The sequence below is a fragment of the Pelobates fuscus genome, chromosome 4 (assembly GCF_036172605.1).
Source record: "Pelobates fuscus isolate aPelFus1 chromosome 4, aPelFus1.pri, whole genome shotgun sequence".
Classification (NCBI taxonomy): Eukaryota; Metazoa; Chordata; class Amphibia; order Anura; family Pelobatidae; genus Pelobates; species Pelobates fuscus.
This window is the reverse complement of record NC_086320.1, coordinates 84,945,255-84,963,846: the sequence shown is the minus strand read 5'-3', so window position 1 is coordinate 84,963,846 and position 18,592 is coordinate 84,945,255. Positions and strand designations below refer to the sequence as shown.

Sequence of the window (18,592 nt, the reverse complement as noted above, 5' to 3'; positions counted from 1 at the left end):
TGCACTTGGGCCCCATGAGCGTAGGGACCACATAGGCTTACCAACTTTTCAGTATATTATTCCGAGAGTTTTATAGAACCTTCAAACCCTCTTTAATAAAATGTTTATGTGGAATAATCATTTCAGTATTAGCTGTAATCTGCACATGTGATATTGCTGCGAATACATATCTTGACCTTGACGAAAACAACGTACACGGACTGTACGTAATTTGATTTAACCAATGTATGATTTACCAACTGCGTACTGTTTTTATTTAGAATTGCTTGTATTTCAACTTCAAGGCTCATGTTATATTGTCCAAACATTTGTGCGCATTAAGCTCTACTGTACATGAGGTTTTTTTTAATGTTTGGATGATGATTTTTGTTTGAAGGTACCAATAAATATCAGCTTAATTGTATTGCTAATTTACATTTTTATTACTGTAAGTGGTTGTGTAGGCAGGATCTCAGTGCACTGCTTTGCCTGGGGGCCTATAATGATGTTAAAATGGCCATGAGAATAGTCACTATTTGGGAACCGTGTTCCACTGTTGCAGGTTATATCTCTGCCTTTCCCAGACAGAGCAACACATGTTCCCCATTAAAAATGTATATGGCTGTGCAAGGCCACGAGAGGGAACATTTTCTTCCTTTGCTTTGTGCATGTACAACTGCCACTCCTATCCCATTTTTACTATGTATGTTGGATTTGAGAGGGAGATATATCAAGGCAAAAACAGGTGCTATTCTGGGGCAAAGTGCTAAATATGTTACAGTCTCAATGGAAACAAGTAGAACGTTTCTCAACATTTGGAAATTTGCACCCAAAATAATACCTAATTTCCCTGAATTTCCCTTGAGCTTATACATTTTAAGAGGTACACCTATCAAGATAAAGTTGCCTCTTTTGGCCAGGACAAATATGATTGAGCCAACTGAACATAAGATGGTGGCATAAACATCTACTACAGCCAATTGCAGCAAGAATCTGTCAAAAGTGTGTGCCTGCCCTGATAAAGGCACCATATTCCTGCTGAAATTTGTTTATTTCTCAACTGTGGCATGTATAGACTTCCACTGCCACATAACCTCAATTGTGTATGATGTAAGAAACTGCAAGCAAAAGAGGACCTACCAGGTATTAGAAAAGTGTACCTAATAAAATGTCCATCAAGCCTATATGATTGGTGCAGAGAACACTCCATGAGAACACATCATGAAGTTATGATATAAAACACTAAAATAAAGCAAAGATTGAGCAGCGCACATAGTAAAATATATAATGAATATATAATGCACAAATGAACCAAAACCTTGGTAGGTGTATATAGCCAATAGTGCTTAACTACTTCACTCCCAGAATCGGGTATAAACGTTTTTACTCTAATCTATTTTGCAGAATGAAATTTAGTCAATCAGGCCTCACTCACCCTCAGTTATACTCTAATAATGATTACCAGCCTGTAGAGGAACACAGTTCAATTCTAGTGGCCACTGGTTACTGTTTTAGTGCCATTGTTTTTACAGTCTTTTGCAGTTTTGCAAGCTGTAGTAATTCCTTCAGGGTCCTTACAAATGCCTGGGCTTTAACCATTTTTATTTATCAATTTTATCACAAAAATGTGTGTGGGAAAAAATATAATTTTTGCTTTTACGTGAACATTTCAGACCTGGTGTGAAAAGCTGCCAGATCAAGGACACTGTATACTGTCTAAAGGTTTTAATTCCCCAAACAGATTTACAAGGGGTGAACGTAAGGAACGTAATTAAAACTTTAAAGTTTTCCTAAGGAGGTTGGTAGTCTACTGCATCTCTGTTGGGAATGTGTGCTGGTGAAGCCATTCTGGAAATCAGTTTATGTGGTAATCGTAAAGGCCTTCTTGCATTTGACCCTGCAGACCTTTCACTGCATCACAATTTGCTTCCCTTACAGGTGTAAAAATGCTTGGTTATCCCACAGCTATATATCCCCCTCCTTTGCACTACAGATTAAAGAGATCAGGGAGACTTGTTGATTTGAAGAACTGTTGGCAGTTACAGTGCAGGCTAGGAAGTGTTGCATGCACAGATAGTTCAATTGGTTTGCATTCCTCTCTTCCCCTGAGGCAGCATAATGCAGTGTGGTATGATAAACATTTTGAGTCTGTAGCACTCTTTTCAGGCAGTGGTGCTGGTCCAGGGTCCCAGGGTCAAGATCTTCAAATGCACCTGGTTGCCCATTTTTAGTTTTCTCTCCTCTATCGCTTTTTTTCTTTCTATTTCCCTCTTTCTCTCTCTCCATACTATCTCTCTACATCTACTGGTAGGACTATAGTTTATTTGTTGACATTTTGCTGATATCATGGTTTCCACTTCCTAGTCAATGACACTAAAATCCACTGGCTTCTCATATGTATCGTAATTTCAATCTAAATCTCACTGACTCACTCCCAGGTCCACTTTCATAGCACTTTCAAGTTATTAATATCTAGTGCTTGCATGTCAAACACACTTGCACAGGCCCTGCTGTATATTTTTGTGTGTGTGTGTGTGTGTGTTTGAGTGGTAACTTCTTTTAAATCAGTTCAGCCACAAAACCTATAAATCATTAGGTGCTGGCACGTTCTCCTCTTTATATTATCTTTCTATACCAGCACTTTCTTTACCAATCCTACTGACAAACAGTTGATAATGTTATCCTAATTATCTCCAAAATTATCATTTTATTATATGTTTATGTGCAACCTATGCATCCCTTGCTTCAAATCGATGTAACAATAATATTGTTTTTTAATCAAAAAGGGCTCGATAATAAAGATGTTAGAAAGTATTTTATCAACTCATTGACTATCCATAAAAGGAATAAAACAACTTTCTACTTTATCCCAAAGTTAGAGCCAAGCTGGCTTGTGTAACAATTGACTCTTTGTTTGTTTTTGACCACACCCTACATGTTTATTCACACCTACTGACTTCTGTAAGTACCTTGATGAATGCCAACAATTTTTTTCACTTGCAGAAAAACATGTCAACTGGCTCAACAGAAGGGGAACCATTTCTTCTCTGAAACTTTCACTAGAGAATAAAGCTTTGAAAATCCCCTACAACATCATATGATATATGGAAATAAATATTAAAAAAGTGGAGCGCAAAATACTCAAGTAGATGACTCAGACTTTTCTCAAGTATCACATAAACATGTAAAAACAAGACAAAAATACAAATAGTGTAATACTGTTATACTCTGTTGTCTTTGAGTCATCTAAGTATTTTGCGCTCCACTTTATTTTATATTTATTTCTATTATCTTGGTGTAGGCTGGGGCTTTGTTCCCTTGGATGTAGGCACTAAAGTGTGTAGCAGCATATTCATATTTATTGTACTATTTAGTTTTGATAAGAATTACTATTTTCGTTTAAAAGGTATATGTTTTCTACATTTTTTATTTCCTTTTGAATGCTTTTTCTTAAGCACTTTTATTATCATTGAAATCTTATCATATAATATATCTTTTCATAAAATGCTTTTTGATAAATGCATTTCAAAGATATAGCAAGTGATATCACAATCCTATTCAAACATGACACAGCCAGGGCGCACAATGCCTTTTGGGTGGACAAAGAGAACATTTAAATGTATTTTGTAGACCACACAAACACATATATGTTAAAGGAACACTATAGGGTCAGGAACACAAACATGTTGTTTATAGTGTTAAAACCACCTATAGTGTTAAAACCACCATCTGGCCCTCCTGACCCCCCTTACCTCCCTAAATATAGTACAATTGTATCTTTATTTCATTCTGCTGCATCTGGCTCTGCCCCTGATCTGCCTGCTTGACTGACATAATCAGAAGTGTTTCTCAGCCAATCACAATGCTTTCAAATAGGATTGGCCAAGCCAGCACAAGCCAAACACAGCCCTGGCCAATCAGTTTAGTGTCTCCATGCAGAAGGTGGAGACACTGAATGGCAGTGCTGCACACTATGCAGCACTGCCCCAGGAAGTCCCTCTAGCAGTCATCTGAAAAGGGGCCAGTGGAGGTATCCCTAGGCTGTAATATAAACACTGCCTTTGTTTCTGAAAAAAACAATGTTTACTGCAAAGAGCCTGAAGGGAATGATTATACTCACCAGTACAAATACAATACGCTGTCGTTGTTCTGGTTACTATAGTGTCCCTTTAAATATAGCTGATAAATAAACATAATAATTAAAATCTTGGCAAGTGACCATTGACTTCTTACTTGGGATTTGCCAGGTGCCTGTCACTGCTGGCACAAATTAATTCATATTTAGCACTTTGCCACTGAATTTGTCTGAGTTTGCTTAAGTTAAAATGTCACAGAGCATTGCTACTCTCAGATCGAACTGAAACCATACTTCACAGAATTATATATACACAATTAATCTGGTTCCACAGATATAAACTATCATTTCTATAAGAATATATCTAAACTTGCTTGTTCCCAGAAATAATGAGTAATGAGAATCTGAGCCCTCCTGAGGATTCAACTGTTATTGGAGCCAGGCACATAATTCTGATGAGGGGCCCAAGAGTCAAAAAAATGTGGTAATATTGACTCCTTTGGAAATCACAAGAAAATTTTTTTAGTTTATCAGTAAAAAAATGAAAATATTGCAAAATATTCTGGATACTAGTAATCATACATAGTTACATAGTTACATAGTTACATAGTTACATAGTTACATAGTTACATAGTTACACAGTTACATAGTTACATAGCTGAAATGAGACTTGCGCCCATCAAGTTCAGGCTTCCTTAAATATGTTTTTGCTGTTCATCCAAAAGAAGGCAAAAAACCCAGTCTGAAGCGCTTCCAATTTTGCAACAAACTAGGAAAAAAAATTCCTTCTTGACCCCAAAATCTGAAAATTATACATTATTTTTTATATACAATGTAGGTCTAATAAAAATCCTTTATTAGCAAAATAATATACAATAAGCAAATAAATCACCAAAACAAACTATAAAATGGAAGTTTCTATAAAAGTACGATAGTAACATAAAAATCACAGAATCATGAAGTCACATGAAATTATTGTGACACATGATCTGAAGTCAATACTCCTGATCATTAAACAGAGTGACTGACTCTGTCACCCGGTGTTTAAAAAAACTGATGTAAAGTTTTGTATTAGCGCATGTTTATACCTGCACTTGTCATAAATGTCAAAGCTTTTAAGCTCAAACACAAGCAATTAGTGTAAGAAAGCTCTGAAATGTTTGCTACACTGCTGACAAACCAATGTAATGCTTTGTTATGTTGAGTGCATTGCTAAGGGGGCCTACAGGATGGGACAATAAGTGATATCCTGAAAAGACCAAGGTTTAATTTTGCAACATTTCATTGGTAGCCCCATGCCCCCTGTAATACTAAAAGAGGAATAATATGTGCCATACTTGGAGTTGGAGTATAGCGTGGGGGTATTGCTGTAGGTGCAGGTTTTAATGCAGTGGGATGAAGGTTGAATAAAGCATGCCTTGGGGTTAATTCAAAGAGTGTGACATTTCTAAGCACAGGTTTATGTAATAACCTGAATACAGTCAAAGGTTTGGTGTCACAATATGATTTCTAGTACACATTACGGATTAGGGATGGATTTAAGGCATAGTTTAGGGCTGGTTTTAGGAGGGGCTTAAAGGGACACGCCAGACCCTTAGAGCAATTTAGCTCAATACAATGCTTTATGCATGTCCTCTTTTTTAAATTTTGCAAAAAGTGCAGATTTCAATAAAATTTGGCACTTTTATAAATTAATCCTATTATCCTATTACACCTCCCTAACTTTCAAGCAGACAACAGGTCCTGTTCTTGGCCAGCACTAGTGTAAAACAGGCAGTCACTTAGGTGCACTGGAGGGGTGGCGCAATGTCTCGGCTCTGGGTGACAGGAAGGAGGAGAGTGCAAAGCACAGAGCTACCCCTCCTGCCAGTCACTTCTTGCAGCGTGGCCGAGCGGGCCTTGAGTAAAGGATCATGTGTACCCTCTACCCTGCCTGACAGGAAGTGCTCCCTGGGAGCAACAAACAGCTTACTGTCAAACCAGGTAGAGGATACTGAAGATTCTCTACCTGTTGTCCGCTCAGCCACGGTCCACAAGTGAGGTGAGCAGGCGCATAAGGAGGGAAGAGAGAAAGACACACAAAAGGGCCTGGGGAAGGGGACAAGGACACACATGGAGGCTGGGGAAGTAGACAATGACACACACAGAGGTGCTTGGGAATGGGCAAAAGAAAACTACAAAGGGGCTGGGAAAGAGGATAATAACACAGAGAGTGGCTGGATAAGGAGCCACAGAGACACTCAGAGGGGCTGGAGAAGTGGACACATAGACATACAGAGGGGCTGTGGAAGTGGACAATGACACACACAGAGGGGCTGGGGAAGGGAACAATGAAATACACAGAGGGGATGGTGAAGGGGACAATTACACACACAGGGGGCAGAGGAAAGGGGCACAGAGACAGGCAGAGGGGCTGTGAAAGGTGGCAATGACACACACAGAGATGGCTGGGATAGGTGGATGCAGACAACAGATTTGCAGCTATTGCAAACGGTTTTTATATATGCCCCCGAATGAAAAAAATGCATAATTAAAGGCATGCATGTTTTCATTTGGGGTATACCTACTAAACAGTGTTTTTTGTGGAGGGGGTAGAATGCCCCTTTAAGTCAATATATGCAAGTGGAGCATAACCTGCACCCCTGGTCTGAAGTCCCTGATCTTTTTGCCACCTAGCTATAACCCTGGTACCAGGAAGCCTCAATTTCCAAACCACTGAAATGTATAATGGTTCATTAAAAATTGTAAATCATATTAACATGTTAACATTTTTAAATATTAATGCAGCCAAGTCTACATAGTGTATTATGCTGCACTCAGTTAAATCTAGACAATGGAAAACTCTTTACACGGCAATAGTTTAGCCATAAAGGGGTACTGTCTCTTCCCTAGAATTTACACTATTGAATTGATCATTGAAAATCATTGTGTTAAATGGTTTTTTTCCATTAGAGCTTTGTTTTCTTTTGAAATTAAATTAAAGATGTAGCCAATGACATCACAATTCATTTCAGATAAATACGGTTTAATGAGGAAGCCAGATTCTTGTTGGCAAATGTTGTGTTTAGGAAATAAAAAAATTAAAAAATCACATGCGTTACTAATAATTAATAATCCCAATTACTAAGACTTTTTTTTAAAGCTTAGCACGTAATATACATTTTATGCTGTCATGGTTAATTTAAAATTAATCACAATAACATGCTTAGTACAAACTCCACACAAAAAAGTTACCTACGTGTTACCTAAGTACACACTACGCCAAATTCTTATTTACGTTGTTATAGTGGATTCAGTCCTACCCCATTGTCCTAAGCCATATCTCCAAGCACTCTTGGTATGAGAACCAGAACTGTTACTTCCTCCTCTTATACTGTAGCATACTGTGATATCATATATGCCTTATTTTCTCCCCACAATGAAGGTCTTGGTCACTTTATAGAAAGACCATTCTTATCCTTTTACGGCTCCTCTGTAATTATAAGTTTTCCTGGATTTATCATGACTCTCAGTCCTTTTCCTACTTTCATCTTCTTTTCCTACTCAGAATTCCTCCCCATATATGCATTCCCACACACACACACCTAGTTTCAGTCTTATACCTCTTTCTTTTTCAAACCACCATTCTTCATTAGCCTATTTCTCATTCTTAGACCCCTTTCAATATCTCATACTCCCACCTTATTCCCCAGCCCCCTTTCATTCTATTACCTTTCCTCTTGCATCTCAGATCCTCAAACCCAACCTAATGGTCATGTGCAAACTCAGCTTTTTCTTCTGCTTTTAAGTTTTTAGCCCCATTCCCTCCAGACCCCAATGTCTGCTCCTAATTCTTTCTCTGCCATCCTTGCTTTTTCCATACATTTGCCTTGGAAGAGTCAGCATGATCCATTCAGCTCTCTTTCACCACTGACACTGCATGAATGAGGAGATCAAGAAATCACCTGTTGCAGGTAAACTAGTGCAGGTGCAGGTAGACTTGTTTCATGTATGCTGTGCAATGCACAGCCAGCAGCTTGCTGACACTACTACCCATTAGGCTCAGGTGAAAGTTCACATATGGCTTGCCGATGCACCTGTCTAAGTTCCACCCAGGATCCACATTTTTCTGCTACATTTACCCTTGTTACATATCTATAAATATAAACATGACATCTATATTTATCTGGGTAAATGTGAGACACCATTGAAAACGGCTATAAAGCTCTTTTATGACTTTATAAAGCACATTCTCTTTTACATTTGTTAACTTCTTCTTATCATGGTAGGTTTACTATGGCAGATGACTTTAGATATATAGCTCTGATCCTTCATTAACAGGTTGTTGAGATTTTTAAGACTTGTACTCTTCAGATCAAATTGGTGGTGTATACCAGTGATTACTAACCTTTGCTCTTATGTTCAAAGGGTCAGTCGAAGCATCGTAAGCCCTGTGCATTAATGCAAATACAGGGTGCTTAGAGCACCCTGAGCCCATGTTCATGTTTGAGAATGGCTTATAGTCACTGTGATTTGGGCAAGTTATTTCTGAGCAGCTTATGTCTATTCTGTCCCTACTGTACGTACACACGTAGTGAGCAAAATAGGAAAGGCTTTCTCCTCCGAGGAGAGAGAGCAGAGTCACAGATGCAGTTCAAGCAACAGCAAAACTCAGTTCATTAAAAAAAATAACCAGCATGTGAATAAACTGATAGCACTACTCTTATCTATTTATTCCGTAAACTACCCTTATCTACTTATCCGATAAAGTTTTGCCGTGCTTGAGTTTATGTGATAAGATCAGTACCCTAGACAAGAATGAGATGTTCCTGACTAGAATGTCTGAAACTGCAGATAGACCCACTAAGCAGTGCACAGAGGGACATTTTTTAATATTAATTTTTTTTATATCTATACAAGTTAAAAACATGGTGTGATTTTTAGCTTATACTCACCATCTAAGCCAGATTATACATCATTCTCACAAAAATCTGCAATGTTTTGCCATCACTGGTTAAAGTGGAGCTATAGTCAACAGTAGTCATTATCAGACTGGAGCAATTTAAATGGCGTCCAAGAGAAATGGGATTATTTAAAAGTTGCACTACTGAAGGCAACATAAAATTGCATTAGGCTTGTCAGTAAAAGCAAAAAAATTCAAGAAACCACTGTGGTACTCCGCAGATGTGGCCAAAATAGTAAAAAACAAAAAGTTAGCATTTAGTAATTATTAAAAAAAACAGAGCGAGGAAGACAGAATGATCTATAAGATTAGGCAGAAAGAGGCTAAGCAAGTTATAAGAGCTTCCAAATCACACACAGAAGATAAAATAGCACAGTCAGTAAAAAAGGGGGACAAAACTTTTTTTTAGATACATAAATGAGAAAAGAAAAGTAAAACAAGGATTAGTTAGATTAAAAGCAAAAGAAGGAAGGTATGTAGAAGATGATAAAGGTCTAGCTGACTACCTCAATGAATATTTTTGTTCGGTATTTACAGATGAAAATGAAGGAGAGGGACCTCAGTTAAGAAAAAGGATAAATGAGTTATTTATTACACGTGAGTTTACAGAGGAAGAGGTTCTATTTCAACTGTCAAAAGTAAAGACAAATAAGTCAATGGGACCTGATGGAATACACCCAAAGCTATTAAAATAACTTAGTGGTGTACTAGCAAAACCATTAACAGATTTATTTAACCAATCATTGATGACAGGAGTAGTCCCAGAAGATTGGAAGTTGGCGAATGTTGTGCCCATTCACAAGAAAGGTAATAGGGAGGAGTCGGGCAACTATAGGCCAGTAAGCCTTACTTCAGTAGTGGGGAAAGTGATGGAAACCATGTTAAAGGATAGGATTGTTGAACATCTAAAAACACATGGATTTCAAGATCAGAGACAACATGGGTTTACTTCAGGGAGATCACGCCAAACTAATCTTATTGATTTTTTTGATTTCGTAACTAAAATTATAGATCCGAGTGGTGCAGTAGACATTGCTTACCTAGATTTCAGTAAGGCTTTTGACACTGTTGCACATAGAAGGCTTATCAATAAACTGCATCTTTAAGTTTGGATTCCAATATTGTTGAATGGGTGAGGCAGTGGCTGAGTGACAGGCAACAGAGGGTTGTAGTCAATGGAGTATATTCAAAGCTTGGGCTTGCCACCAGTGGGGTAGCTCAGGGATCTGTACTTGGACCCATTCTCTTTAATATTTTTATTAGTGATATTGCAGAAGGTCTTGATGGTAAGGTATGTCTTTTTGCTGATGATACTAAGATATGTAACAGGGTTGATGTTCCAGGAGGGATAAGCCAAATGGCTAATGATTTAGGTAAACTAGAAAAATGGTCAGAGTTGTGGCAACTGACATTTAATGTGGATAAGTGCAAGATAATGCATCTTGGACGTAAAAACCCAAGGGCAGAGTACAGAATATTTGATAGAGTCCTAACCTCAACATGTAAGGAAAGGAATTTAGGGGTGATTATTTCTTAAGACTTAAAGGTAGGCAGACAATGTAACAGAGCAGCAGGAAATGCTAGCAGAATGCTTGGTTGTATAGGGAGAGGTATTAGCAGTAGAAAGAGGGAAGTGCTCATGCCATTGTACAGAACACTGGTGAGACCTCACTTGGAGTATTGTACGCAGTACTGGAGACCGTATCTTCAGAAGGATATTGATACCTTAGAGAGAGTTCAGAGAAGGGCTACTAAATTGGTTCATGGATTGCAGGATAAAACTTACCAGGAAAGGTTAAAGGATCTTAACATGTATAGCTTGGAGGAAAGACGAGACAGGGGAGGAAATGATAGAAACATTTAAATACATAAAGGGAATCAACACAGTAAAGGAGGAGACTATATTTAAAAGAAGAAAAACTACCACAACCAGAGGACATAGTCTTAAATTAGAGGGACAAAGGTTTAAAAATAATACCAGGAAGTATTACTTTACTGAGAGAGTAGTGGATGCATGGAATAGCCTTCCAGCTGAAGTGGTAGAGGTTAACACAGTAAAGGAGTTTAAGCATGCGTGGGATAGGCATAAAGCTATCCTAACTATAAGATAAGGCCAGGGACTAATGAAAGTATTTAGAAAATTGGGCAGACTAGATGGGCCGAATGGTTCTTATCTGCCGTCACATTCTATGTTTCTATGTTTCTATGTTATGGTGACTTAGTGGTTAATATTATCCAATTTTATGATATCTGTTTTATAAACCTAAGAAGGATAAAGGTTATTTGACCTGTTTGGGAAGGGAACAGATCTGTGACTCTCAGACCTTACAAGTGGATTTGTTAAACACATTCTAATTCACATTCATTGGATGATTGTTCTTGTTTCATGCAAAAAGGAAAGAGGAGCCCAGACTGGTATGAACAGATCAATAAGGGACATCTGAAATATTAGACAAATGGCCTCAAATCATAGATATAGATCTATCTGTTTCTTTTCAATCAGAAGAACCTGGAAGTAAAATTAACTTGTGGAGACTTGATATAAGGTGACATCTGTAAAATAAAATTCAGGACAAATGTGCAGTATTGTAAAAATTGTTTGTAATAATTTTAACATGGCCTAGCTTCCTAACTCGTTTGTCATCTCAGATTGTGAAACAGGTTTTCTTTACATATTACTCCATTGCAGAGAACTTATTTGCATAGTTGCATAAATCCCAAATCAAGTTTCCTTAAAACATCTGTACTGAATTACTTCTATAACTTACGATCTACTTAGAAGTTGAGGAAAAATATTCAGAACAAAAGTACCGTACTCTCCATCCACTTGTATTAGCAGTGCAATAGAAATCGCAATTGCAAGAGTCTAATGAATGTGTTTTGCAAAATAGATTCTGTTACATATTATAACAACTGACGTATTTGTTGTAGTGCTAATTTTTCAACTGAAGAATGGGATTCCAAGTTATTACTATGTACTTAAAGGGACACTATAGTCACCAGAACAACTTCAGCTTATTGCATTTGTTCTGGTGAGTAGAATCATTCCATGCTGGCTTTTTGCTGTAAACACTGCCTTTTTAGAGAAAAGGCAACGTGTACATTACAGCCTAGTGATAACTCCACTGGCTACTCCTCAGATGGCTGCTAGAGGTACTTCCTTGAGCAGTGCTGCAGAGTAAGCAGCACTTCAGTTCAGTGTCTCCACCCTCTGCATGCAGACACAGAACTTTTCTAATAGATATGCATTGATTCAATTGATCTCTATGAGGAGATGGCTGTGTTTGACTTGTGCTGGCTCTGCCCCTGATCTGCCTCCTTGACAGTCTCAGCCAATCCTATGGGGAAGCATTGCAATTGGTTAAGACCCCCACTTCTGATGTCAGCAGACAGGGGCAGGTCTGAGGCAGACAGGTGCAAAGCCAGGAGCTGCAGACTTAAATACAAGTAACATTTTACTATATTTAGGGAGGCAAGGGGGAGCCAGGGGGCTAGATGGTGGTTTTAACACTATAGGGTCAGGAATACATGTTTGTGTTCCTGACCCTATAGTGCTTCTTTAACATATATGTGTTTGTGAGGTCTACAAAATAAATGTAAATGTAAAATCCTCACTGCTACTACACTATAGCATTTATTAATCCCTAATACTATAGTTTTATTCTCTACCGGTGCTGGTGCCCACCACCCCTTGAGAGAGTTTAAAAAGTGAGTATTACTTATCTTTCTCTCTTTGGCGTGTGAGTCTTGCTATCAGCCAAAGAGATAAGCCCTGTACCCCTTGACTAAACTCAGAGAGTTTCCAGCTAGAGAGGACACTTTAGTGTAGGCATGAGGGGGCACCTTGAATTCTGTTCTAAAACAGTTTAACTCTTTAATTTGGGTGGGCTCCAGGGCACTCCTCACACAAAACCCACTACAGCGCATTGATGTGGATATGGCGTTTGAAGTGTTCCTTTAATAGTTTTTTTTTTTTTTTTTACTGAATGCTTTGTTAATGTACTTATTGTGCTTATTGAATTTCTGTAAAACGATTAGATCAAAAATCTATTTTCTATTTGTTTCTATCTATTTTTTTCTGTATAGCTTGTTTTATATTCTTAAGAATTTAGCTTACAGTGTGTTGTGGTTTTAGCACAAGGTCAAGAAATAAACACATGATGTGAAATCTGTCAGGCTTTCAAGAGCTTTAACTCTAAACTGTTTGTAGATATTTTTTGACGTTCTCTTTTATACAGTATTTTGAATATTGAATTTCATAACAGTAGTAAGTTGGTTTCTTATCTTTGATTTCATGCCAATTCCAGATTGGCAGTCACATGACCAGGTGAATGCAGCGACCTTGACTCACAGGTTTTCTAGCAGCAGTTGCAAGGCCTTCTAGCAATTGCTTAACTGAAACAGTTATATGTCCTCTGGACCAGTGACATTACCCTCCCCCCCCCCCCCCCCCTGCACTAGGAAAGATCAAATAACAGCAAGGTAGATCACTCAGCACACACCTGTGAAATGGTTTGTGTGCAAATTGATAGCAGTCATGTAATGATATCTCCTTATTTAACAATTCTGCACATCCCATTAAAAACTTGAACTATTGCTCAGGGCCTTACTGCTTAAATATCATTCAAAATATAAGATAAAAAAAAAAAAAAAACATAAACCAGAATAATAAGCTACTGATTTGTGAAGTAATTTTAAATATTTAAACGTATGTCTTGCATATTATTTTAATGCACTATCTATAATGCTTTAAACTGGGGGAGACACTTCCTGTATATTGTGTCACTTTGATATATGTGAAAAGTTAAATGACCATAGATTCCGTTATGTTACTGGTGGTGTATGACACAATACGGCTTTATTTTAGCGTGTACATATTTGTGTGTATTTTTAGACATTTGAAATAAATTTGTGCACAGGGAACTTTGAAAATGTAATGCAAACCTTATAATGGCATCACTGTGAGACATGAGACATTTAATATCTGTGTAAACATTTCTTTAATTTCACATGGTGATCATGAGTTCAGTGACGCTCTACCTGAAACATCTATTAGTATTAGTCAGTCAAATAGTTTATAATAATTTTGCAAGAGCAAACATTGCAAGTGCTACTTGAAATAGACACAATACCAGGTGTTTAAAGTGGTTGGTCTCCTAAACACCCAGTATGAATAGTGCAGCACTTATTTTAAATTCAACTTACCCTTCAAATGTCAGGGTAGGTTGGACCATACATGTAAAAAGAAATATAAAGCTATATAGTGTGAATCCGTAACACAACAAGTGTCAAACTCACATGTCAAAGAGCCTGCTGCTAATTTTGGAGCCTAAATTCAAAAGGCTCTTTGACATGTGAGTTTAAAACCACTCACCTTCATCACTATACTTCACTTGTTGTGTTACGGATTCACACTATATAGCTTTATATTTCTTTTTACATGTATGGTCCAACCTACCCTGAAATTTGAAGGGTAAGTTGAGTTTAAAATAAGCGCTGCACTATTCATAAAAAAGGGGGGAAAGGTTAGCGCTAATAATATATAAACAGGCAGCGACCTTTAGAGGGTAACCCTCTAACCCTCTATATAAGAGATATACAGTAAAGGAAAAAAAAAAAGGTTGCGCCAAAGATAGAGTGGATCAAATAAAAGTAAAAACAACAATACAATAAAAATATAAATAGGTATAGTCCAAAATGGTTTGTCAGTTCCAATAGGTGTCTTGAGGTAAAGTAGGTATGGTCACTAATTCCGCTGTGGGGGTAGATTCTCTTGTTGTAGTATTTTCTACCGTCTCGTAATATGGAAGACACAAGGTGAAAAAGACTAATCGTGCGGAGTGTATACACTTAATGTGATGGTATAAAAATTATATATGTTACACTCACATTTAGTTGAGCTATAGCCAGCTCGGGGTTTGTAGGCATACAGCGGTATAATCCCCGCTGATGGGATATATTGTTGCTTGTCCTCCAAGGGGTATGTCCAACTCTCAGGAGAAGAGGGAAATAAAAACAGCAGATAGTGCTCTCCGATTGATTGATTAAAAGGTGGTGAATAAAATAAGATAAAATATACTCACAAATAAAGTGCAGATCACACTGCACTCAGGTAATAGCGTTAGTGGTATAATCCCCACTTCAGGATATGTAGAATAAAAATGCCAGGAAAAAATTAAATAAAATAAAATAATAGTAATAATTGTGTATATAAAATGATAGTGGTACACTAATTAGACCAAAAAATCATTTATTATAAAATAACACAATATAAATAACCATTTAACGCGTTTCACCGCTGGGGCTTTATCAAAAATGGAATAACATATTTCCTGGCACATAAAGAATTTATATAGGTACTGGTACTTTAAAAAATGGCGCCAAGATGACATCATTGTTCGGCAGCCAGTTAAAATCATACAATTAACATTTCACATAAAATAAGTAAAAACTTTAAATAAGAATATGCATCATATTCTTTAATGTACCTTATCCTTGTGGGTTACATTCTGTTCAAAACCGAAGTCTTGAAACATAGATTTGAATAACTTTTAAAAATTGCGCGTCACGTGACTCGCACAGCATCTTGGGGAATGTAGTGTGCGAGTCACGTGATCGGCGTGAGGTAGTGCAGCCGTCCTATTGGTGGGCGGCATGTACTCCTCTGAAGGTGGGGCAACGATCATCACGTGACCCGCGGCCAATAAGGAAGTAGTGTGCGGGTCACGTGGTCGGCAGATCGGCGAAAGGGCGCTTGGGAGATGTAGTTTAAAGCGCCCTTTTGTCTAAAAATCGGATTTAAATGAAAAGGATTCTTTTCTTATACACATATAGATAGACTTAAGAATAGACATAATGTTTATGCATATTCTTATTTAAAGTTTTTACTTATTTTATGTGAAATGTTAATTGTATGATTTTAACTATAAAATAAAATATTTTATCTTATTTTATTCACCACCTTTTAATCAATCAATCGGAGAGCACTATCTGCTGTTTTTATTTCCCTCTTCTCCTGAGAGTTGGACATACCCCTTGGAGGACAAGCAACAATATATCCCATCAGCGGGGATTATACCGCTGTATGCCTACAAACCCCGAGCTGGCTATAGCTCAACTAAATGTGAGTGTAACATATATAATTTTTATACCATCACATTAAGTGTATACACTCCGCACGATTAGTCTTTTTCACCTTGTGTCTTCCATATTACGAGACGGTAGAAAATACTACAACAAGAGAATCTACCCCCACAGCGGAATTAGTGACCATACCTACTTTACCTCAAGACACCTATTGGAACTGACAAACCATTTTGGACTATACCTATTTATATTTTTATTGTATTGTTGTTTTTACTTTTATTTGATCCACTCTATCTTTGGCGCAACCTTTTTTTTTTTCCCTTTGCTGCACTATTCATACTGGGTGTTTGGGAGGCCAACCACGTTAAACACCTGGTATTGGGTCTATTTCAAGTGTTCTATCCAGTGGGTGATTTTAGAGCACCCACACAGTGTTTCAGCTGCTATAACAAATATATAACAAAATATTAATAAATAAGCGCCGGTATTTCCCACATTTGTTTGTAAAATTGCAAGTGCTACTGTTACACTTCAAGAAGTAACTATGCAGTTATCATCAAAACACACTATGAATAAAAAGCAAACAAAACACTATTAGAAAGCAGAGCACACCATATACCATTGAGCAATCCTACCTATGTAAGTTGAACTTTATACAATGTAAACACATGGTAATCTCACTGGCTATCCCTGAGAATATTATTGGCTTCTATGCATACTTGAACTTGCTGTACCTTGTCACTAGAACAGCCCTGTTTACTAATGAAAGCATGTATCAAACAGATCACATGGGTTAATTCTGCCTCTCTGGACCTTGCTGCTGTCTGTGTGCATGGGGGCTGGTGTTTATGCAGAGCCATAGTGTACAAGTATAGCGTTATTCTATAAACAACACACAGAGCGATAACATGACACAGAAGGGAGTCAGACACATACCTTCTTCGGTTGAAGAAGAGCAGGATCAGCATCAGAAGCAGGAAGCCTAACACCAGTCCATTGATGCTGACAAGGAGCTGGTTAATTAAGAGCATTGTGATGTTTTGCCTCTTGTCTTCCTTCCTTCCCACAGCAGTCTGTGTGCAGCGGTTAAACAGACACAGGTGATGTTGCAAGTACTGTATACAGTTTGCTAACTGTATCATGCAGAATGAACTTTTCCTTTCTTTGTGTCAGCTAGAAGGGAGGAGTGGCAAACCATACGACATCCACCCATAATCCCAGCGTTCTCTCAAACTGTGGAGAGCAGGGGGGGAAATTCCAGATTCCTAAAGCGTCCACAGTGCTTTGATTTAATTCTGAGAAGTAATGGTTGGTTAACAGTGATATAATTTAACCCATTGAGGGCTGATGAAAAATACTGAAACATCTTCAGATGAAAAGTATTTTGTGTTCCCCTGTGTTGACAAAAGTTTAATGTTCCACACAGGAAGGTTAATTCAAAACAACATCTATGGTGTTGCAATAAATCATTCATACTCGCACTGTGACTTCTTTCAGTGTTTGGAAGGGTGGGTGTGTGGGTGTGTGGGTGGGTGAAATATTGACAAAAACTATTTCTAACTTCCCAGTAACTGGGAGATGTACGTACACAGCGTTACTCACTAAATTGTGAATAACTGTGGGAAATTCATGGAGAATTCAAAGTACAGTTCACATTGTAGGCCAGAAGAGATAGTACATGGTCAATCGACCATGTACACATGTGCGCTGCGGGGTTAGCGGTTGGAGGGATTTTTGCGCACGCATTGCTGGCGGGTCGCAAGGCATCGGCAATGGTCTGTGTGATGCCCTCACGGTAATTTAGCACAGAGTTCCGCACGGACAGCGCTCTGATTGAAGCGCTTGTCCGCGAAGGCACTGTAAGGCGGGAAAATACGAGAAATAAGGCGCCCTGAAGTAACAGCTGGCGCCAAAAAAAGTTAAAGAAAAATTTAATTGGACCTGTTCCCCGCCCTTCTCCCCCTATAATTTTTTATTTTATGTTGTGGTCTTTATTGGGGTTGAGGTCACCTGCCTATTTTAAAGAGTGGGGTGGACTAGATTTGGCTAATAAGGCGGAACTCTGGTAATTTGTGTGTTAAAATCTCTGAGGGTTTACAAGTTATATATTTTAAAAGTGAATAAGTTATGGTTTGTAATGTGTTATAAACTAAATAACAGACCACAGCCTTGTTCATCAAATATCTGAGTCTGTGTATTTTTATTATTATTTATTCTGTGTTTATTTATGTTTATTCATGAAAAGGTTATATGTTAGTGTATGTTAGAATTAACTCCTGCAGTGCACAAGACACTTTGGAAAAATATTCCCAGTCAGTCCAAATTATTCGAAGAATATCGGATTTAGTCAACTTCCACTGGTACACAGGAATAGCGGCCAGAGTTTTGTTATTCCCTCTCTGCTCACGTAGAGGTAAACTGAAGCAAAGGGAGTGAGTGTATGTGTCAGAGTGTACTTATTAGTATGATTGTTAATATTTGTGTGTCAGTGTGAGTCTATGTATGAGTGT

General features: G+C 37.9%; 1 protein-coding gene across 1 annotated transcript in view; it reads right to left on the bottom strand.

The window, feature by feature from the left end:
- LOC134608506 (cytochrome P450 7B1) overlaps nucleotides 1-17,268 on the bottom strand; it is a 193,888-nt gene extending 176,620 nt beyond the window's left edge. The window contains exon 1 of the mRNA XM_063451356.1: nucleotides 17,019-17,268. Within this exon, the coding sequence (XP_063307426.1) occupies nucleotides 17,019-17,224 (206 nt within the window). The 5' untranslated portion in view covers nucleotides 17,225-17,268. The remainder of the gene's footprint in view (nucleotides 1-17,018) is intronic.
- Nucleotides 17,269-18,592: the final 1,324 nt, after the last annotated feature.